Here is a 21,231-nt window from a genome sequence, read left to right on the forward strand (position 1 = left end):
TCTACTTCGATGTCATGCGTTGTTTCCTCCACTGACATTTGGTTGTAGCATGAATGCTTGAATTGCACAGACTTGCTCTGCCGAACGAGGATAGAGTCGGACAACGACGATGGGTTTCGGGGTGGATCTATGGAAGTCCGCTGAGATCGCCAAGGATAGCATACTACTGTGGTTGTTTCAAAGAGGACTTGTCCTATGTGAAGCGTCCCAAAAGACTTCAGTCTATGGATAGAATTTGAGAAATGCGAATACCTGGGCAGCCGTGACCTGGGCGCATCGGATTAATATAGCTATTTAGGCAAACGTATCATCTCGATATGCCTCGACGCGTGGTCTTTGCATCTTCTTAGTGCGTACAATATAACGTTGTGATTCGTTTGGAGGATTTTGCAGCCTCCCGTAGCCGAAACGAGTTTACTGGCTAATACAATTGGCCGTGCTGGAAGAACCAAGATCCAGGTTCCTACCCAAGCAACAGGTCGTGTAAACGAGGGATCTGCATAAGAATGGCGAAGGATCTTAGGGAAAAGAGCTGCCTCATCTCTTCTTTACCCCTTGACCGTTCTCTGGAGCCATTCCTCATCCTGCGCTGTCTCCAGGTACTTAGCGGTCATCAAAAATTGGGAAGTTCAGTCAAATTCTCAGTGTTCATGTGTTCAAGGGAAGAAGACTCAATAACGTTGCGTGTATGTGCAACTTCATAGCTATTTCCACTGAGTTGACATTCACCACTCGTCGTTCTTAAGTAAGAGAATTCCATGACCTTCAAGGGTAGGGGTGTGGTGCACTCAAGGCTGACTCATGTGTTCTAATGTGTTCTAATAAGATTAGACATAATTTATTGCCTAGGTTTTTAAATGCATTAAAGCTTGCTTGATTCCCCCAGACGCCCCAAGTCATCCTGATAGGATCGCCTCATTTGATTGATGCCTTGGTCAAGCATGACATCCTCGCTTCCAGCTGGGACTCTCACACCAATCACTTCTCTCCAAAGCTTCTCAACTAGGGAACCAGACTCATTCCTTGCGTAACCCACGGCCCCCATAATCAAAGATGCTACTTCTGCGCATTCCTGGAACACAATGCCACCTTGAGCCTTCAAAAGACAGATTGCCCCGCCATTAACCTTATTGATTTCTTCCTCTGACATTTTTGAACACTGATAGGCCACCTGCTCGACCCACGACCAAAATCCTTCAAGCTGTGCACCCGCCTTCGCAAATCTATGGCGAACCACAGCTTGATCTAAGAGAGCCTTTCCAAACGCTTTTCTTTCCATGCTATACTTGAACGCGGTCGATAATGCCACTCTAGAAAATCTTGCTGCACTGGTTGCGAGAAGCAGTCTCTCGTGATTCACGTTTGAAACGACATATTTCAGGCCCTTACCTTCCTCGCCCACAAGGTTTGTAACCGGAATTCTGACGTTCTTGAGTGTTATATGCGCATGGAGCGCAGTTATTTGACCGGACATGGTAATCCTTCTGCGACTAACGCCAGGATAGTCCTTGAGCGGACATACAACGACTGATAAGCCCTTTGATCCTGGGCCTCCTGTACGAACTCCTAGTATGCAATAATCAGAACGCATGCCTGATGTGATCCACTTTTTTTCTCCATTAATAATGTATTCTTTGCCATCAGCGGACTTAACAGCAGTTGTAGATATCTGTGAGGCATCAGACCCAACTCCAGGCTCGCTCAAGGCTAGGCAAAACGTCTTCTTCCCCAGAAGTATATCTGGAAGGAAGCGCTCTTGCAGCTCATGCGAGCCGTGTCTAATAAGATAAGGCGATCCAATGGCTGTGGTTTATGTTAGCATATGTACCTATCATTTTATGGGCTTATCAACTTACTAAAACTTGATACGACTGAAAAGGGACCAGTCAACCCTGATCTATATATCTCATCGTAATAGATAACACCGTGAAGAGTATCAAACTCTTCGATCGGGGTGCCCAGGACGTCACATATCCCGACTCTTCTCAACCAATCGCAAGGAAGAGGCATGGCCATACAAGGCACGAACATGTTCGCGCTTATGAAGGTCTGCCAGTAGGAATCGGAAACATTATCTTCTTCCTCCCACTGAGCCGCGAAAGGATGATAATTCTTGTCCAAGAAAGCTTTACATTTTTTTTGCCATAGAAGATGAGACTTGGTGTAAAGCGGGCACGGAAGGCCACGGGCGTATGGAGCTTCGGAGAATGGAATCTGGGCCATGGTCAAGATGAAGGTCGGGGGGTGGGGGCTGGGGTTTGGGGAAGCAAATTATGCGGAAGATTGGGGAGTTCTTGAAGATAGAATCATCTTGGAGAAGAGTTCATAACACCTGAATATATATGCCCTTCATTTGATCACGTGTGTGAGGTGGAACAGCCTGTTCACATTTTTGTGATGGTGGGAATCTGAAGCCGCGCTACAGAAAGCGGGGCTCCGGCCATGGCGAAGCTTAGGTTTGTTCCAGCCATTGTTAGTCCCGGAGTCGCCACCCCTTCGGGGGTGAGACGGTTTAGCTCTTCCGGGGCCGTTGGAGCCCCGCATTATCCGGTATTACCGAGGGGGTCTTCTGGCAACTGTTGTACATGGCTGTTTAAGTTGATTCTCCACGAGCTACCCTCTCGCTCTGATCACACTAGATACATTAAGCCGCGATTTTTGATACCTATTCACGTTTTCGTTACTTTCTCCTGGATCTTTCATGAATGCACTTCCTTGAACACCACACCCCGCAAGGATATGTCATTATCAAAAACCATGCCACAAGTCCTGGCAGGAAAAAGAGCAATCATAACGGGCGCTGCCGGTGGCATGGGACTCGAGCATGCCCGGCACCTAGCTCGGCTCGGCGCAGATATAGCCATCTTTGACATCGATCTCGAGGTGGCGAAGAAATGGAATGACAAACTCAATGGACAGACAGTAGTTGACGATATTTGCGCCTTGGGCGTCGATTGTATCGCCATTCAAGTTGACGTGACCAACACCGCAGCAACACAAGCCGCGGTCGACCAGGTCGTAGCCCAATGGCCTGACATTGACATTCTTGTGAACAATGCCGGCGGCGCAGTGGCTCCGTTTGAACGGAGTTCTCCCACCTCGATAACCGACGAAGATACACACCGCGTGGTGAATCTCAACCTGATGTCGACCGTGAATTGCTGTCGAGCAGTCGCGCCATACCTCAGATGTCCTGGCGCGAGTATCATCAACATCGCTACCATCAACGCTGAGATGGAGGTTTCTGGGGGCAAGCAGGCGCTATATGGCGCTTCGAAAGCCGCTGTAATTCGATACACGCGGTCGCTGGCCGTTGAGCTTGGACCCAAAGGAATACGTGCCAACTCCCTCTCTCCAGGGTATGTGGAGACCCCTCGTATCGTCGCACAGGCTGCAGCGAGGCCGGGCTTGAGTGGCAACGACCTTTTGGGAAAGATCCCACTTCGTCGGTCAGGTCGGTCTGAGGATGTCTCGCGTGTAGTTGAATTTCTGGCAGGCCCCTTGTCAGACTATGTGACAGGGAACAATATACGAGTCAGTGGCGGAATGGAGTTGGTCTAGAAATTATAGCTGTGCACCCATCGCATGCTGGCCATTTTGGACATGCACGCCTTCAGTCTGGGATGTTGTTTTCAATTTATCGCTGTTCATATTTTGCATAACCGTTGACTGTACCCAATATGAGCTTCGTGACCTCTTTTTAATGGAACGATATCAAGGTAGCGAGTAGCGAGTAGCGACACTAACAGCTCAAGTAATGTAAGTGCTAGGTGGTGAATTGTGCAGCTATCTCATATATATAGATACGATGTAACTAGTGCTTGATGAAGTAATTAAAAATTCATTTCCAACCATTGCTTGATATGAGCAACCAACTCTCTTGGGACCTCAAGTGTAGTCCAATGACCAGCATCCAGTAAAGGTTTCTGTTCCAGTTTTGGGAGTAGTCCCGCCTCAATCTGCGGCTGTAGGGCCTCAGGTCGGCAGACAAAATCATCTTTGCCTCCCACGAATAATGCTGGAACATTGACAATGTCCCTGTCTTCAGGAAGATCCTTATCGACTTCGTATTGGTAACCGAGATACCTAGCTCGGTACCAGCATTGTGGCCCCTCAAAGCCATCACGTTCAAAACGTTCAATAAAGGCATTTCTGGCTTCAAGGTTTTGTGCGTAGGGTCGATTGGGAATGTTACGTTCTTCGTGAAGAAGGTAATTGCGGAGGGCGTCAGGGACACAAAACAATTCCTTCAAGGTGTCGCCTTGTCCGTGTAGGGCATCATACAATCGACTCAAATTTTGTTGTAAGACCTTCGGTCCATCCTCTGCTGTAAATAGATACCAGTACGCAAACAAGGGAAAGCCATAGAGCCTTTTAGCCGTTTCATTGAAGCCCTCCAGATCGAATGGCCGTCGAGTGGGTGGAGCGTAGGGAACGTTGATGTTGATAAGACCAACGACGCGATCAGGGTAGTAACAGTACAAATGAGAGGCGCAGACCGAGCCAAAGTCGTGGCCGATTGATATCAGCTTCGCCCTGTTCTCCTTGTCGGCAATCTCGATAAGATCCGGTAACATCTTGTCCCATCTGTATTCAGCAGGATCGGTAGGCTTGTCGGTACCATCGTATCCCAGAAGGTCAGGGACGATTATGGGATGTTTGGTAACAGAAAGGGGAGCGGCGACGTCTTTCCACATTCCAGCATTGTCTGGCCAGCCATGCTGAAAGAAGAGCGTGGGATACGAGTCGTCGCCGTTAATAGTGTAGTACGTGTAGACATATCCCCGAGTGGTTTTAAGCGTTTTCTTCTCAAAGGCTTCCATGGTGATATTTGGGCTATCGCGAGCAGGAAAATTCTAAACCGTTTGTTTAGGTTTAATGAATTATATCTTTGGGTTCAGTCCACGTGGAAAAACAAGCAGGGACTGGATGGAACTCGACCTTTAATAGTCCCGGCCTATGGTATCCTAAGTCATGTCGGAGTTGACTCGTACGGCGAGCAAAAATCCGACGCAGTTACTGTTCTCCGCCCAGGAGTCCAGGCGAGCCCAAAGCTGCACGAAATTGCACAGCGAAATGGATTAAGGTCTCCTTAGCGCCACTAGTGGCGAATTGGGACCCACCGCATACCGTGGACGGAGAGAGACTTAGTGGGTTCACTGGGAGCTCCGAGTAGCACGCCAAGTGTTCGGGGGAACCCACCTTACTTTTACATAACATCCACATGGGACTTAGGAGTAGTTGAATCAAAACCACGCATTAATGAAACGAAGGTAAACTGTATCAATCCGAGTGCGCTTTCCATTATTGCTGAGGCATTCAAGACTCAAAGCCCCGAAGCCCTCAACAGGCTTGTTGGTTCGACTGTTGTCATATTTGTACTACTAGCCTAGTTAAACGCATATCATCGCGGTAACTCCGAGGCAAACCGGCTTATTGTGTCGCGGGGAACCTGTACCCGAGTCTGTACTTAGGTATCGACCTTGAACCTATTCAACGTATTCTATTCTCGACTTTCTATCTTTTTCTCGTACACCTTTGTACCAACTCGAAATGGGAGTAACCGAAATTGCAATTCTGCCTATACAAGAGGGAAAGACCTTTGACGATACATCGACTGCCGATGGCCGACTGCATGCTGAACTTCTCAAGGATCTACTCTCTCAGCCAGGTTGTCAGCGTTGCTACTGGGGTCGTCAAGTCGAGAATAAAAATGTATTGAGATGGTTTATTGATTGGGATAGGATGGAGCATCACCGAAAATTTATCGACTCTGAGTAAGTGCTTCTTATCCTCCTCGAGAAGTGTGACTGACCTGTCTAGTGCCTACAAATACTTCGTGTCACGCTTAAGCGACTTACTTGGAGGAGCCCCTCGGGTTTATCATGCTTACTTTAACCCTAATACTCCTTTTGCAATCTTCGGCAGTACCACTACTATTGCCACAGAGATTGTAAACATGTACTTTCCAACCTCATATTCCAACGAAGACAAGACAAAGGTAGCGAATGATGTGAGTGCTTTTATTGCTGTCCTTGAGCGAGAAGAGACTGCCTACCGAGCAACAACATGTGGCTGGGTGGAAGAAGATGTGGATATTCCAGGAACGACCGAGAAGACTAGAGTATTTGTGCTGCTGATCGGAAGGACTAGTGTAGACGCACACTTGTCATTCCGTAATACGAAAGCCTTTGCGGAGTATATTCATCTTCTGCATAGTGCGAAGCACCTAAAGAAGCTCGAAACTGTGTACGCAAGCCTGACTGAGGCTACCAGTGCCTTCCGATGGTCGTCATAGCTCCGGCAAGGTTAGAGTTACGTAACTTGGTTTAGTGTAGTATTGCAAAGGTCCATAGTGAGAAGGACGCAATTGGTAGCATAATGATTATACACTACATTGTATTTAGTAGCTCGGCTCATACTCTCCTAAGTCACTAAATAATTGTCACATAAACAAAGCTCAGAAACCATAGCCCACTACTTGACAACACTTCTCCATTGGCCCTTTCTAGTTCTTCTACTTTCTACTTATATATCCCTTACCAAGGCCAAATTGTAGTTGAGTTGGATGCGAAACGCGAAAAAGATGCGGGTGATCGCGGAACCTGACTTCTTAGCCATCTAACAACTATTACATGACAATCAATATCTCTCTTTTAGTAGTTGGCCGGACAAAACAGCACAATGTCTAGGCTACCAAAGTGGCGTACCGTAAAGTGACACACTCAACGCAGATGCACGGTTCAGTATTAGCAACGTTAAACCATACCCTTATATAGTAACCCAGAAAGTCGGGGCTTGAAATAAATTCCCTCTACGCGTCCTATAAAATATCATCGCATTATAGGTACTTAGTCTCCCGAACGGGTTACAGGTTTGATTCGACCGAGCATGTTCAACGACTCCAACAGCGACTCCAGTGGAAGGCATTCAAGAGACGAACTCCGCTCTCGTCATTTGTGCCTTCCTCTTGATATGTAAGTTTAAAGACCTTCTAACAAGGTATAATCCTATCTCAGCAATTATGTGGTTGCTCAGGTAGTTCAAATTTTGCCACGGCCGTAACCTGCGGGGACCTATCAGAAGCGCCTCAGTGACGGTACATTTTTTATTTCCAATTCTCGTTCAACGCCACGACGGGGAGACCTGCGTCGTGCCCGCACGCATATCTAGTATTCCACGGTCTTTACAGTCCAGCCGCATAGTGGGTTACTCCGGATACCTGGTAGACTCGCGATTTACCTGACCGCTATTTCTCATGTCCTAGCAAGGTCCAGACCGCTCTTGGTAGCTCAACGAGGAGAAAATCTCTGGATCAGTCATATTCTAGAGACTGTTCTGCTACCATCATCGACAAGGGCGCTATAGCCTGGTCATCAGTGGCACATTGGACTTCACCCTAGAATCCCAAATTACCATTGCTCCATGAAATCAATTCGCACATCTCCACCGCTGCGATAGATATTCGAGCATAGAAATTATAGGTCAAGCCCAGTCCTATTGACTTAGGGCTTGCAAACGTCTAGCATAGTAGCGGCCTTATACGAAGTACAAGACATAGGTTTGGTGAGATAGAGACGAATTATACTTAGGAAGCAGAGTTCGCAACAAGCAAGTTGATCGGCAGATTGATTCGCGAACGTGCCAGAGGCAGGGACGTGTATGATGCCACGGAGCGTGATGTGGCACGTTCGCGAATCAATCTGCCGATCAACTTGCTTGTTGCGAACTCTGTTAGGAAGCAATGTTAGATCCGTGCAATCTGAGATCTACCACTACTACAACCTGATAATTTGGCCTCCTCTGGTTTCACTGCCATAGATAGAATACTAATTGCACAAACGAACTTCGGAAACTTAAAAATCCGCTAGAGGACCCTAAGACATCATAGCACTATCCTCAAAACTTCAACTTCATATGGCTAAGAAGATGCTAAGAGTGGACCAAGCCTCTGGGAACAAATCACGGGGACGCCACAGCCCCAGGATTAGTCCGGGACAGTCGGACCTTGGGGTAGTTGCGGGGTAAATTCCCGAGGTCTCCACGTCTCCACCATTCTGGGCAGGGTCCCATGCCCCCAAACATTAGCGTGGCAGTTACCAACAATCAGTTTCGCTTCTTTCTCCTGTTTCTGCCCGTATGGGTCTAGGTCCATCTCAGAGCATGACTCTCTAGGCTCAGCTCCTGCCAGGACGTACATCGTGGCATAGTCGTCCCCGGCTTTCGGACCACGCCACTCAAGAATCTCGGGTGACCCCATTCCCCAGAATCCCACTCATTAAAGTATGGAGATGCTTTTCGCTGTAACGGGCTGGGAGGCCGCGATAATTGTGCCTTCTCCGGACCCTGCGCGGGTACTGGCGGTTGATAGCCTCAGCATAAAAGCTATTTTGGAATAACATTACTTAAGGACACCTGTAAGGCTTCATTCATCTTTATTGTCATTTGTCCCGTCACAATGCCTATTACATCCCCGCTGCCGTCCGTTACTCTGCCTGAGATCGACCTCTTCTCTTTCATATTCGGCCGAACTGACCGAAAATGGTCCGACGATTTAGGTAAGAGCCTTGTTCAACGCCAATTGAAGACATCTTCTGACTTCGACATCAAGTAATAATCAAAGATGCGGACGACCTGCAAAGGCAGTATACTTTCAAAGAAGTTGAGCAACATGCTGTTACTTTTGGGGCAGGCATTCAAACCACTCTCAATATACAGAAAGGCGATATGATTGCAGTAATCTCTCAGAATGATATCGATGTCCTACCAATTCTTTTTGGTACTGCATCGATCGGAGCAATCTTCAGCCCAATGAACCCAGGTCACGCCCCTGAGGAGCTCGTGAAACAGCTGCGAACTGCGGAAGCAAAACTCGTTGTGACACACTTTACCAACGTTCATGCTATCGCAAGGGTCTGCGCTCAGGTCGGAATTCCGGAGTCACATATTCTTACCCTTGGGTCACAGACTGAATTAAACGGGCCTATTCAACACTGGAAATCAATATGCAGAGCCACCGACAAGCGGCACTTTCAACCAGCCAAGATCTCGCCTAAGCAGGACCCGGCTCTTCTACTATACTCTTCTGGCACTACTGGAGTCCCAAAAGGAGTCATTTTGACTCATTATAATCTCATCTCGAACCTCCTTATACGAGTAGCTGCGGAGTGGGGACAGGTTCGCCCAGAAGGGGGTTTAGGGAAGGTCAAGAATCTTCCAGATGCTCCACCTAGTGGTGATAAGGCCCTTATGGTGATTCCATTTGTCCACGCTTACGGACTCTCGTATGTTCTACTCACCAATTTGTACGGCGGCATTCCAGTCGTGGTCATGTCAAAATTTGACTTTACCAAGTGGTGCCAAACCATTGAAAAGGAAAAAATTACAATAGTGACAATGATTCCGACAATGGCTTTACGACTCATCAGAGAGCGCATCCCATATGATCTATCGTCCGTACGAATGGCCGTCATTGGTGGCGCTGCAACACCATCGGAAATACAACAAACTTTGGCAGACCGTTACAATATGCCTTCCAGATTGGGATATGGCCTGACTGAAGCCGGACCAGGTATAACCGGTAAACGTTGGTGCGACTGGAATGACGAACTTGGCTCAGGTGATCCACTTTATCCCAATGTGGTAGCCAAAATTCTGCCCTTTGAGGATGGAGCCGGAGCGGGACCTATCAGCGATGAAGAGTTACCCCAAGGGACGGCTGGAGAGATATACATCCATAGTCCTGGGAACTTCAAAGGTTACTGGAAGAACCCCCAGGCAACCAAGGAGGTTTTGAGCTCCGATGGGTGGCTACGAACTGGCGATGTAGGATATTTCGATGAAAAAGCTCGATTCATCCCTACCGATCGCGCAAAAGAATTGATCAAGTACAAAGGCTTTCAGGTAGCTCCGGCAGAGCTTGAGGGGTTGCTAGCCACTCATGAGTTGGTCGAAGATGTTGCGGTTGTTGGAGCTTGGTCAGAAGAGATCGGCTCCGAAATTCCGGTTGCGTTCGTGGTTCCCAAAGGTGGTCTCGCGGCGACCAAATCTTGGGATGATGTTGCAATCATGACATGGCTATCAGAGAAGGTTGTTAAGTACAAGAACCTGAAAGGTCTAAAGTTTATTCAAGCAATCCCGAGGAATGCAAACGGAAAGGTCCTACGGAAAGTGGTGAAAGAAATGGCAATGAAGGAATTTTCCTCCAAGAATCGTGTGTTACCAGCGAAATTGTAAGTTTAAATACTAAGTCTATTAAATGATGCTTCAAACGTTTGTTGTGAAAGCTCTCACATAGTTGAGTCCGATCGGTTTCACACTCCTAAGTGTAACTAACTATAAGCAAAACTCCCACTACAACACCACTACTTCACACTTTAATAAAGTAACAGAAAGAAGAGTATATATACTTCCAAGAGCTGCAGCTTACCTCCAATAGTTAGAACGCAATAACACAACAACGACGTAAGATTATGCTTTTTTAAAGGTGTGTGGTTTTAGCTGCTAAAAAGGCGCTATACCACTTTAGAATTTCGCGGACATCACTACCGTGCCGGACGGTCATGTGCCTCGGACGGCTACCTGCCCGATCTGCCCCACCAAAACCATCATAAAACTGAGGCTGTAGAGCTTTATAGAAAAGCTTTTATCGCGACATATTTAGTGCTAATAATCTATTAGTATTAATAATTAAATCTACCTATCGATATTTAACTAGCTGGTAACTTGATATCGCGGCCGCAACGCGAGCGTAGTGGTGGTGGAGCTGTGTAACGATGTTACAGCCTCGCCAAGTATCGGACCAATCCCAGAGCCGGATCCAAGGAAGTATCGGCCGCCCCTTCATCAGCTACTCGTTCTTAGTCGGATCCGATTCGGACCCGACTAGGACAGGTATATATTGAGACACTCCCTGTAGCTAGCTCTGTAGACTTTTGATATCCTTTCGTACAAGGCCTATAGGTGTCTATTCGAATCAAGGCTCGTTTGCTGTCCCACGCACTCCCATATGCCTCTGAGTGACACTACTGCCGATACTGATCCGAGTAGTCTTGCCTGCGCCGTTACAACTACTATTAAGTGCATTAGCGCTAACAGTAGGTACCTAAACCTAATAATTATTTAGCCGGCTACCACCCACTATAGTAACTAGACTACCTTTCCTACTCCTAGATAGCATTATACGTGCAATAAATCCAGATATATAGACTCTAATATTAGCTTATAGTAGCTTAAGCGCGTGTTTAATCCTAAGACTAAGGAACGTACTAATAGGAGACCGCGTGTACTAATCCTTAACAGCTTTAGAACGTATAAGACGCTTAAGATCCTAGAGTACTGTTTTGCAAATAACATTATCTTATACCATCTTCTATCTTATACGTCTTATAAGCTTCAGCCTTACAACGTTGCTATATTTAGCCTACTAAAGACGGCCTACCGTAAATAGGTCGAACGATTAGAGCAAGGCAGCGTTAACGCTATTAGTAAAGAGCATTTTACCTATCTATATAAGCTAGCTAGAGAGCGAGCATTTATAGCTAAGAATATTAAGGCTGGCTTTGCTATAAGTGGTTTGTTCCCGCTTAACCCAGATAGAGTACTCAGGACTATGCCGAAACCTCTAGTGGAAGTAGCTCCTGCAGTAACTAACGAAGCATCTTATTAAGAAGATGTAGTGCTGCAAACGCCTATAACACTAGTGTCAGCAGACGGTCTTTTGTTGCTGCAAAATCTCATCTTGAAGAAGGACGCACATGCTCTTGACGAAAATAGCCAGCGGAACTTGCAGCGACACTTGCTGAAACTCGCCAAAGCTGCCCAGTTGTCGTTAAATAAAAGTACTCTCCAGCAAAACCATATCCAGCTCTTGATGGCGGTCAACAACGAAGCCAAGTCTCGACGATCAACCAGAGCCGACATACTCGAGAAGGGTTCCGGGCAAGTGTTTAGCTATGACCATCTCCAAGATAAACGGCTGAAGCGAGCGGAAGAGGCGGCAGCCAAAGAAGCTAAGGCTAAAGCTAAAGGGAAGCGCGGTCGGAAGAGCAAGAATGCTGCGCAGGAGACAGCAGAAGCCGCGGCATCCACAAGTACGGTGAGGCGTGGCCTGAAGCAAAAGAGTACTGAGTCGGAAGCAGAGGCTGGCCCATCGGTGCCAAAAGGCAAGGCTGCAAGAGTAAGCTATGTTCAGGCAGCAGACACCGCAAGAGCACCATGGATGGCACCAGTTGCGAAAATGTATTAGCTAGCTGGTTCCTTTACTCTATCTTACGTGTACACGCGTTTCTATATGCGTATGTGAGCAATAACACTAAGACAATTGCAAGTAAGCATATCCCCAAGTAGTATAGTTACCTAAACATTGTCAGCATTACATGTCCTAACTTAGTACCTTCACGCAATTGATGCTGTGTATGTATAATCTGTAGCGCTTCTACTACTTTAACATTGCTTACTCTTGCGACTAAGCTAAGCTGATTATACGAAAGGGCCGCTATGTAAAAGGCAATTTGTCTCCTATTGCAGCGCCACAGAAGTACTAATGTGATTTGTATTTCATCGATCTTACTAGAAGATATTACTACTAGTCTATTCAAGCTTCGCACTGTATCATACCACACGTTACTTGAGGTCAGGTGGACGAAGCAACAATGGATCTAATTTTCGCTCTTAATGCGGCACAAACTGGGAACGCCCAACCTTTGACAAGTGATTCAAGCGGAGGTTATTCTAAGGGTTTCGCATTGAACCTGGCAAGCATTCCCCGAAAAAAAATTCTTCGAGCCGCCCGACACACCGCACGTGCAATGACGACTGTACCAGAAGGCAAGATGATTGATGAAGAGTCTTTCATTGTCTACCAGAATGGGAAGATTGAATATGATTTAGTAGACCTAGACGAAGAAATATTGCTTGGCGAGTCTGAACCAATGACGACGGCGAAGACCGTAGCTCACGTTTCATGGTATCTTCTACATAAATGGCAAACAGCTATGTGCTTTACACATAGAAAGGATATAGATGTTGTGTTTTCTGGGAGGGACCTCGACGCAATGCTGGATATTGTTATAAAAGGGGATCAGGCCGAGGTTTTATCAGCCATCAATGGAATTGGCAAAGCGAAAATTGGGCAGCTGGATCGTCGGTTTCAAATTACGATTACACTAACTACCTAGTTAATTAGCTAGTTAGGAAAGTGCTGCATGCGTAGGCTGTTTGCACAGACTTATAACGCTGTATTTAAACTTGCTCTTAGTAACACAAGCTAAATAACTAAGTAGTTACATAAGAAGAATAGTTATACTTCATACACACTCAACTGCGTACACGAGTGATGCTTCAACACACCCACTTCGTAAGCTGCACAGCCACAATAGCCACCTTCTTGGCAGCCTAAAGTAAATTACACGCTACTCGTACTGTAAGTGCGGGGTTGGTTCTGCACCAACCGCATTGGGAAGCTGCTGCGATCCCAGGTACCAACCGGGGTGGCAAGAAAAAACACGACAAACAGCGAGAAATCAATTTCTGGAATTATCGTCACAAAGAACTGGAAATCCACCCGCCAATGGCCGCAACAGTCTCTGCAGGCCATCACGCGTCCCCCCGCGTCGGTTTGGTACCTGCAGAGCCGCTGTTGCGGCCCTGGCTGGCGTAGACAGCAAAATTTGCGAGCAAGCTACTTAACATGACATGCCCACCAAATACAGCGGCAGCCATCTAGCCACAACACAGCAACGCAAGACGCGACGACGGAGCCCAGACACCCTATTCAGCATCATGGTTACATCACGCACACACAAAGTTATCGATGGGCTTCCTGGCTAGCCCATCACCATCCGACAATGTCTGCAACGTCCCGCATCGACGAGCCCTCGAGCTGAACGGCATCATCTCTCATGCGAACTACCTCACAGACACCTGGTATGCTACTATCGGTGCCACTATACACTTACAGATCACCAGACAGCCTCGTCCACTGTCGCCCCACGTGTTGAAGGACTGGTCCCCCTTCGACATACCTGACAAGGTCTGAGGAGGTTCGCATGAGAGCTCTCATGCTTAATAGGCTTGACGACACGTACGAGCGGAGCATCGCTCCTGTGAAACTGCGTTGTGACGAAATGTTGCTGCCGCTGTGCCCGGTGGCAGGTCACACCACAAGATACGGCCACATAGGAACCTAGTGGACGGCATCACAACACTGGAAGAACATCAGAGATTAGGGAACATACTTTGAGCCCTAGGGGTATTAGGGCAAGCTAGCACACACGATAGCTGAACGCTAGGGGGAGACTGAAGGTACCACAGACGCAAAGCATGAGGCAACTGTGCCTCTACGAGCCTTAAACAACGCTACACACACGAGGCTTTGAGCACGGCATACACATAGAAACACAGTTTGCAGAACACACACATAGGCAAAAGACGTCACTTCTAGAGACGAAATGTACATAGTCGTAGATAGAAGCCAGACAACGGCAGGCCTCTGGGGACAGATGGCTCTTTCGAGAGTGAAGTGGGGCGGTTGTGGACTCACGTCCGCATCGCGTCGGCTGTCTGCCATGCCAGTCATCCGGGCATAGCTGTGGAGATCACGGCTGAAACCGAGTAGGACAAAATCAATCAATCAATCAATCAATCAGGCATGAACAAGCGCGCGACAACCGCCACGAAGCTGGTGGTGACTTCCAGTGCCTATAGTGATATTCAGAGGTCTAGATGAGTCAGTTTATCACCTTAATAGGGTCTTAGGGGTGAAGCGCCATGCTGGATAGCATGGGCTTAGATCTAGGCACAATCGAAGGCTTGACTGCGCACGGCATGCAGGCGTCAACGACGGCGTATTTTTTGTATCTTGAGGTACAGAAGCAGGCTGAAGTAGGCCAAGGAACTATTGACAGAAGACTGTAGATTATTGACACGTTCTCGGAAAACTACAATCGTTTGATCTCAACGTACCTCCTGTTCGTCTCGCGACAGGGTGCGTCCCGGGTGGCAGGGATTGACGTTAGTCTATTCTCTCCTAGTATCTTTTAGAAATAAGTTTTACTTACTATATAATACAACAATTTAGTACAAGCGTTACATAACCGCCTCGCTTTAGCTAATAGTAGGTGCTTTAAAAGCTTATACATCTTAACGAAAGTCCGTTAATATACAGCTTATTTTATTATTATCCTATCCCGAGTACTGCACTCGAGCTCGAGAGGTTATCGTGCTTCTATGCTAATTTTAAGTCCGCCTGCTAGATATGCTAGATAAAGAGGCCCCGCAGACCTAGCTTAAAGTAGCTTAGCTGTAATCTATCGCTGCTGACGCTAGAACTGTGGCTGCGTGGCTGTGTGGCGCTTTTGCCAAGCGCGCCAGGATAGGAGCTAAATTTGAAGGCTCGTACACACCCAGCATCGAAGCCGCAACCGTAACTAGCTTCCGATACAGCCATCGTGCAACTTCAAGATGACGTGTAAGCACGGCCATAGCTAACGCGAGAGCTAACATGCCATAGAGACGAACTATTGCGTCGCCCCCTAGCTCCGCAGACCCGCCGTGGATCCCTCGTCCATCCTACTACGTCCTCGTACTTCTCAATTACATCGCACACGATACATATACCGAGCAGTAGCCAAACACCGCTTCAGCTTGCTGAATGAGAATATCATGAGTTATATGGCGTGTAAAGAACAGAGTGCGCGTGTCTTATACAACGCGTATAGCATTATACAAAATACCAGTCTCCGAGTCTAGGCTTTGGGAAGTAGAGCGAGTATTACTGGAAGGACGATATCGCTGCAAGCACGTACAAAGGTGGAAAGGGTCTGTATATCTTGTGGATACAGCTGTCGTACGGTCATACAGCGAATGGTTTCTTGTATGAGCACTGCAATCGTTAGGGCCGTAGAAAGGTGCTTCAGTCTAACCTTTGAGGTTGATGAGTTCGGATCGTCAACGCTTACGAGCACTGGTAAAAGTAGAGCAAAGATTTGATTGTACCTGTATTTAAGTAAGGTACTACGCTATCTAAGGCTGCACGCCATCCTGTCATTGATAATGACCCTTCTATTCATAATGCCGTCCAGTGCCGACGTTCATGGCAAGCTTTTTCCTTCATTTGCATATCAAAGATTGAACGCCTCCAGCGTAGCCCTGTGGCCAGTGCGGGTCGGCCACCTCCTGCTAGCAGTGGCAAATGATATCAACTAGTACTTAGTACTTCTTATGGTTACATATCACACGTGTGTCGAAGATAAAAGTATTTCTGCGGTCTTTTGTCATTACTTGAAGTCCTAGCTATAATGCTTCGCCAAGGATGGCAGGAATCGAGATGAGCTTTTCTAGCTAAAGCTATTCCGCCGTCGAGTACATGACATTCTAAGCGTAGCACTTAGATTTCCATATGTTTCTGGGTTGGCCATGCTGTTTAGTGGGGAAGGATGCTTCACATGAAACGATATACTCTCTCTATAACTTATATATTCCACTATGTTATATTTTTAAAAGATTGCTTCCCTGGTTTTCCCTTCGCCGAAACCACTGCACACGTTGGCCGCGATCCTATTGTGGGGGCTGCTATCCGTGTGGGTTATAACAGTCCGGGCCGTAGTAGTTTGTCCCTTTATCGAAGTTTGTCATGAAATGATTCCCATAGAACAACGGTAACTGTGCCTGGCCAAGCAGAAAGTCTCTAGATGCCGCATATGGCATGTCGGACGGCCCGCTTCCAGACTGATCCAGCTTTCGTTGCAAAATCCGCATCCATTGGATCTGAGAGTTACGACCCGTCTCAATTTATCCAAGGTCCCCCAGGACATCTTCTTCTAGGAAAGCGAGATCCTCGTTAGAGCCCACTGAAGATAAGACATGAGCCTCGTCAAACGCCTGCCTGTCGCAATCCATTTCATTAGACGATGACGTCGTCGACCGTTTCTTCCATGACTTGGTGTGTACGGATGGCGATAGTGGAGGCGTGTCGTTGTCAAACTCTTTAAGTACATCATCAACTCTCTTTGTATGCTCGTTATCGAGGGCGCCACGTATGTCCTCGAGCAGTTTGGAAAGAACCTCAATCTTATAAGTGGCCCTGTTCAAGTCAAAAGCGCACCTAAGAGATACTCAAGTCAACTCACTCTCTTAGCCGGTCCCGGCGTGACAGATGATAGATGCAATCCTTGTCATACTTCGTGCAGTTGATGCAGCGCGGTCTAGTGCCAGAGCATTTCATTTCTGCACATATTAGCTCGCATAATATGTCCACACGAAGTAATTAGTAGGCACAGTTGCAAGAACGGAATTTAGTAATATACATACTGCGCTTCTGGCATCCACTGCACTACATATTCGATTCAGCGTCATGATGCTGAGTCGTGCAAGTACGGTACTTACTGCCTTATTAACTCTCCCGGAACTAATACGGGGAGGCCCCGGAAGAACAGTCTGCTGGTTAGGCCGCTTGAGCCGAGGGATGGCTACTTTAGCGCCAAGGCCGCTGCTCTCCATTGATGACAAGCACCTTTAGAAGTGGCCCGAATCGGCTGGGTGGAACTCGCGTAATCGTTTAGTAGGAGAAGATACCGGGGCGCGAGTAGAAGCTAGTACGTAAGAGATGGGGCTGTGACGATAATATTATGTTGTCTATGATTGTAGCCAGCAGACTAGAGGGTAAAGCGCTCACAGCTTCTTATTACGAGTACTTGCGAAAGGATGACGTAGCGAATGGTAGTGAAAGTGGCAAAGCTTGATCCAGCCAAACAAACATCCAACCGATAATCTCGCAACGTCTGCCACGCTAGGTACGTATGTTGCCACGAGCTAAACGCTGGGGGGACTTTAAACCTAGCACTGCTCCCAATCTAAGCTGGTTTTCGCACCCAACACCAACTTCGAGTTTTCTAGAATAAGTGTAATTTTAGCTAAATATATACAAATCCATCCTAAGAAATCAACTGCGACTAGTGCTAAGTTGTGCAGCCCACGCACTATAGAGCTAGAAGCTGGTAAAGTAGCTAATTTGAACACGTCTCACTCACGAAAACAAAACACACAGACCACCTAGCTGCTTACTAAGAGAATAGCTTAGTAATAAAATGCCGCCAGATAGTGATACTATTGTAGTAAATACCCAAGAAAATAGGCAGGAGAGCCTAGGGCCAGAGGCTCAAATCAATAGAGAAATGGAGATAGAGTCTACTCCAGCCACCCCCATCCAAAACCAACCAACACCAAGCGTATTCGAAATACCAATACTACCACTAAACAAACGATATGCCAACTTCTCGCCAGAGACTACCTATAGAGGTAGAAACCCATACCAAAACACCTCCAGCCCAAAACCAGTAGCAAAGAACTCTGAGCAGGCAATCTACTGGGCGAGAGACCTTATCCTACAAGCCTCTACAATGGAAGAATCTCATGTAGCTCAAAATAAGCTACTAGAGCTTCTAGACGTATTTAGGGACTATACTGAAACGGGCAGAGTAGCCAACCAAATCACAGAAAAGCTATCTGCCAAACTAGCTTACCACTCAGCGACGCTCGCAAACGCCTCGCAGCAAGCAACAAAGACACTTAAACAAGCCACGATTGCAGCTTCAAACAAGGCACAATCAGCGGCCCAACTAGCTCAAAAACCAGCCCAAACCTCCTACGCTGCAATAGCAGCAAATAACCCAAACCAAGCCTGGACAACAGTCCAGCCAAGAAAGAAACCAGCGCAATCAGCCAAGAAACCAATACCCCACTACCAGACGCTAGTCACGCTAGAAGAGGGCCAAACAATTAGCCCTCTACTAGCAAGAAACAAGATTAACCAAGCCTTCCAAAAGGCAGGTATTGCTGGCCCAGTTATCCAGCAAGTAGCAATAAGCAAAAGAAACAACCTTATCCTTACAACTACCGAAGGATACTCAGGAGAATTTCTTCTAAAGCAAATCAACACCTGGCAGAGCCAGCTCCCAATTAAGAAAGCCCAGCCGCTAGAGTCCTGGACGAAACTAGTTGTACACGGAGTACCAACAACCTTTGACGGGGCTGAAAACCTTCAGCTACTCCACACAGAAATCCCAACGTACAATAAGAACCAAACAATTGTTGGAAACCCGTTTTGGATATCAAAGAACTGGAGAAGCCAACAGTCAGGCTCAATTGTAATCGCCTTTAGATCGGAAGAAGAAGCGAAGAAGATCGGCAGTAGAATAACAATTCTTGGCCAATCCCTTCGGGTTGAGAAATACCGCCAAATCCCACTAACTGCGCAATGCAGCAAGTGCCAAGGATTTGGACACAACTTTAGTAGGTGTAGAAACCTAGCTAGCTGCCAGTTCTGTGCCGAAAACCACCTAACTACTCAGCATAACTGCAGTATTTGCAATGCGAAAGGGAAAGCCTGTAATCACACGCTTCCAAAATGCAAAAACTGCAAACAAACTCACTTTGCGAATAGCAAAGACTGCGAGGTATTTCTATCTATTAAATAATGGTAGAAAACCTTAAAGTACTACAAGTAAACCTAAATAAAAACCCACGTACGACAGAATCAACGCTACAACTAGCAATCGAGCTTAAAGTTGACATTATCGCAATCCAAGAGCCGTGGATTGCCCCTTCTAATAGCAGTAACTACGAAGCCCTAAGGTTAATAGCCCACCAAAGCTTCTACCAAATCTTTCCAAAAGCAGATCTAAACCTCCGTCCAAGAGCTCTATTTTACATATCTAGATCTCTAGCAGCAGAGGTTAGTGTTACAAGTAACAAGAAGGATTCTCTCCTTGACGCGGGATGACGAGGTTAAAGACCAACCACGTCCACGTCAGAAGGTAACGACCATCGCGGGGCTGGAGGTCACGTGATATGTGTGCTCCCGCCAAGAGCCCTGCTCCCGGAGCACGGGGGGCCTTGGGAGAATTATGCTCCCACTGCTCCCAAAGAAAAGGGAGAATAGGGAGCACCAGGACAGAAACAATGAGGATATAAGGATGGATGGATTTCATTATTACTCTCGTTGTGGTCAACTCAAATTGTACTTTCTTACTAGTTACTTAACTTCACAAGATTGATACTTGTTAGTCTATTCGATATAGATTAGGAATTGTCAACCTATTGTTACTTTCTATACAAGCACGCCCACTCCACTGTATCGCCAGACAAATACCTCACGGCGCTCTTCACACCATCTCACTCACCCTAACCCGGATCGAGCTTAGAGAAGTATCAGCACCAAACCCCGTGTAACACTTTGACCACCCACGGATTCAGTGGACTTAGGAAGATTAACATTAGGACGCCCGATTAAGACTTACGATGTCTCACAACCATTCTCAGTCACAGGCTAGTGCCGGTGGACCAGTTCAAGGTCCCGGACCGATGCCTAACCCAGCAATCGGCGACGAGATGTTGACTCCCAGCGACGATGAGGAGGAGACAATGGATAACCCTAGGCAAATGGTTCATAGTCTTAGGCGACAGGCCGAGATCCATGCACGGCAGATGGCCGAGATGCAAGCGATGATCAATCAGCTCACGAGTCAGCTGATGGCCACACCAAACGAAAAGCCTATCAAAAAACCCAAGATGGCAACCCCGGACAAATACGATGGTAACCGAGAAGGGTTACGGACGTTCCTCACCACTATCGAGTTATACTGCGGCTACAACGATGTGCCAAACGATGCAGAGAAGATCCTTATGGCAAACACACACCTAAAAGGAAAAGCAGCCAGCTGGATGCAACCCTACGTGGAGGATTTTCTATTGGACATCAACAACAAGGGAACTAAGGACGAGACGCGTACCTTATTCAGCAGTTGGGCCAACTTCAAGGAGGAAATGGGACGCATCTTTGGGGAGGTAGACGCGGAAAGCCAGGCGGAGAAAGCGATATCTCGCCTGAGGCAGACCAAAGCAGTTTCAGCTTATACGGCGGAGTTCAAGCAACTACAAGCGCGAATCAATTGGGACGATTCGGCACTCCGGACGGTATACGAAGCAGGTCTGAAGGAAAACATCAAGGACGAACTTGTACACTACGACAAGCCAAAGGATTTGTACTCGTTGATCGAGTTGGCAACAAGAATCGACACGCGATTATGGGAACGGAAGGAAGCCCAGAGAGGATATCGACCAGGGCCACCCTTTGCCAACACCCGAAGGTATCGGAACAACAAGGATCACGACGGAGATACGTACATGACCGGCAAGGTACAAGACAAGTCTAAGGATAAGAACAAAACCCGA

General features: G+C 47.2%; 9 protein-coding genes across 9 annotated transcripts; 6 read left to right on the plus strand and 3 right to left on the minus strand.

The window, feature by feature from the left end:
• Positions 1-809: 809 nt before the first annotated feature.
• PSV08DRAFT_406359 (acyl-CoA dehydrogenase/oxidase) lies at positions 810-2,223 on the minus strand (the record flags this gene model as incomplete). The annotated part of the gene is made up of 2 exons (XM_014219262.2): positions 810-1,803; positions 1,857-2,223. The coding sequence occupies 2 exons, from the start codon at positions 2,221-2,223 to the stop codon at positions 863-865; spliced, it is 1,308 nt and encodes a 435-aa protein (XP_014074737.1). The 3' UTR covers positions 810-862.
• A 508-nt stretch (positions 2,224-2,731) lies between these two features.
• PSV08DRAFT_253889 (uncharacterized protein) lies at positions 2,732-3,656 on the plus strand. Its single transcript, XM_014219261.2, has one exon. It carries the CDS (start codon positions 2,740-2,742, stop codon positions 3,559-3,561), a length of 822 nt encoding a protein of 273 aa, XP_014074736.2. The 5' UTR covers positions 2,732-2,739; the 3' UTR covers positions 3,562-3,656.
• Positions 3,657-3,833: 177 nt separating this feature from the next.
• Positions 3,834-4,823, minus strand: PSV08DRAFT_345868 (Alpha/Beta hydrolase protein; the record flags this gene model as incomplete). The annotated part of the gene is made up of 1 exon (XM_014219260.1): positions 3,834-4,823. The coding sequence occupies one exon, from the start codon at positions 4,821-4,823 to the stop codon at positions 3,834-3,836; it is 990 nt and encodes a 329-aa protein (XP_014074735.1).
• Positions 4,824-5,553: 730 nt separating this feature from the next.
• On the plus strand, positions 5,554-6,609 carry PSV08DRAFT_367095 (uncharacterized protein; the record flags this gene model as incomplete). Its single annotated transcript, XM_014219259.2, has 3 exons — positions 5,554-5,777; positions 5,824-6,218; positions 6,548-6,609. 3 exons carry the CDS (start codon positions 5,554-5,556, stop codon positions 6,607-6,609), a joined length of 681 nt encoding a protein of 226 aa, XP_014074734.2.
• Positions 6,610-8,458: 1,849 nt separating this feature from the next.
• Positions 8,459-10,236, plus strand: PSV08DRAFT_168812 (uncharacterized protein; the record flags this gene model as incomplete). The annotated part of the gene is made up of 3 exons (XM_014219258.1): positions 8,459-8,558; positions 8,612-9,177; positions 9,211-10,236. 3 exons carry the CDS (start codon positions 8,459-8,461, stop codon positions 10,234-10,236), a joined length of 1,692 nt encoding a protein of 563 aa, XP_014074733.1.
• A 1,636-nt stretch (positions 10,237-11,872) lies between these two features.
• On the plus strand, positions 11,873-12,247 carry PSV08DRAFT_242343 (uncharacterized protein; the record flags this gene model as incomplete). Its single annotated transcript, XM_066092283.1, has 1 exon — positions 11,873-12,247. One exon carries the CDS (start codon positions 11,873-11,875, stop codon positions 12,245-12,247), a length of 375 nt encoding a protein of 124 aa, XP_065949915.1.
• Positions 12,248-12,653: 406 nt separating this feature from the next.
• PSV08DRAFT_242344 (uncharacterized protein) lies at positions 12,654-13,178 on the plus strand (the record flags this gene model as incomplete). The annotated part of the gene is made up of 1 exon (XM_066092284.1): positions 12,654-13,178. The coding sequence occupies one exon, from the start codon at positions 12,654-12,656 to the stop codon at positions 13,176-13,178; it is 525 nt and encodes a 174-aa protein (XP_065949916.1).
• A 344-nt stretch (positions 13,179-13,522) lies between these two features.
• Positions 13,523-14,304, plus strand: PSV08DRAFT_253902 (uncharacterized protein). Its single transcript, XM_014219257.2, has one exon. It carries the CDS (start codon positions 13,814-13,816, stop codon positions 14,036-14,038), a length of 225 nt encoding a protein of 74 aa, XP_014074732.2. The 5' UTR covers positions 13,523-13,813; the 3' UTR covers positions 14,039-14,304.
• A 2,155-nt stretch (positions 14,305-16,459) lies between these two features.
• Positions 16,460-17,499, minus strand: PSV08DRAFT_397768 (uncharacterized protein; the record flags this gene model as incomplete). Its single annotated transcript, XM_014217483.2, has 4 exons — positions 16,460-17,083; positions 17,130-17,226; positions 17,311-17,332; positions 17,386-17,499. The coding sequence occupies 4 exons, from the start codon at positions 17,497-17,499 to the stop codon at positions 16,792-16,794; spliced, it is 525 nt and encodes a 174-aa protein (XP_014072958.2). The 3' UTR covers positions 16,460-16,791.
• Between the last annotated feature and the right edge of the window lie 3,732 nt (positions 17,500-21,231).

Source organism: Bipolaris maydis (genome assembly GCF_028858645.1).
Source record: "Bipolaris maydis strain C4 unplaced genomic scaffold PSV08scaffold_1, whole genome shotgun sequence".
Taxonomy (NCBI): Eukaryota; Fungi; Ascomycota; class Dothideomycetes; order Pleosporales; family Pleosporaceae; genus Bipolaris; species Bipolaris maydis.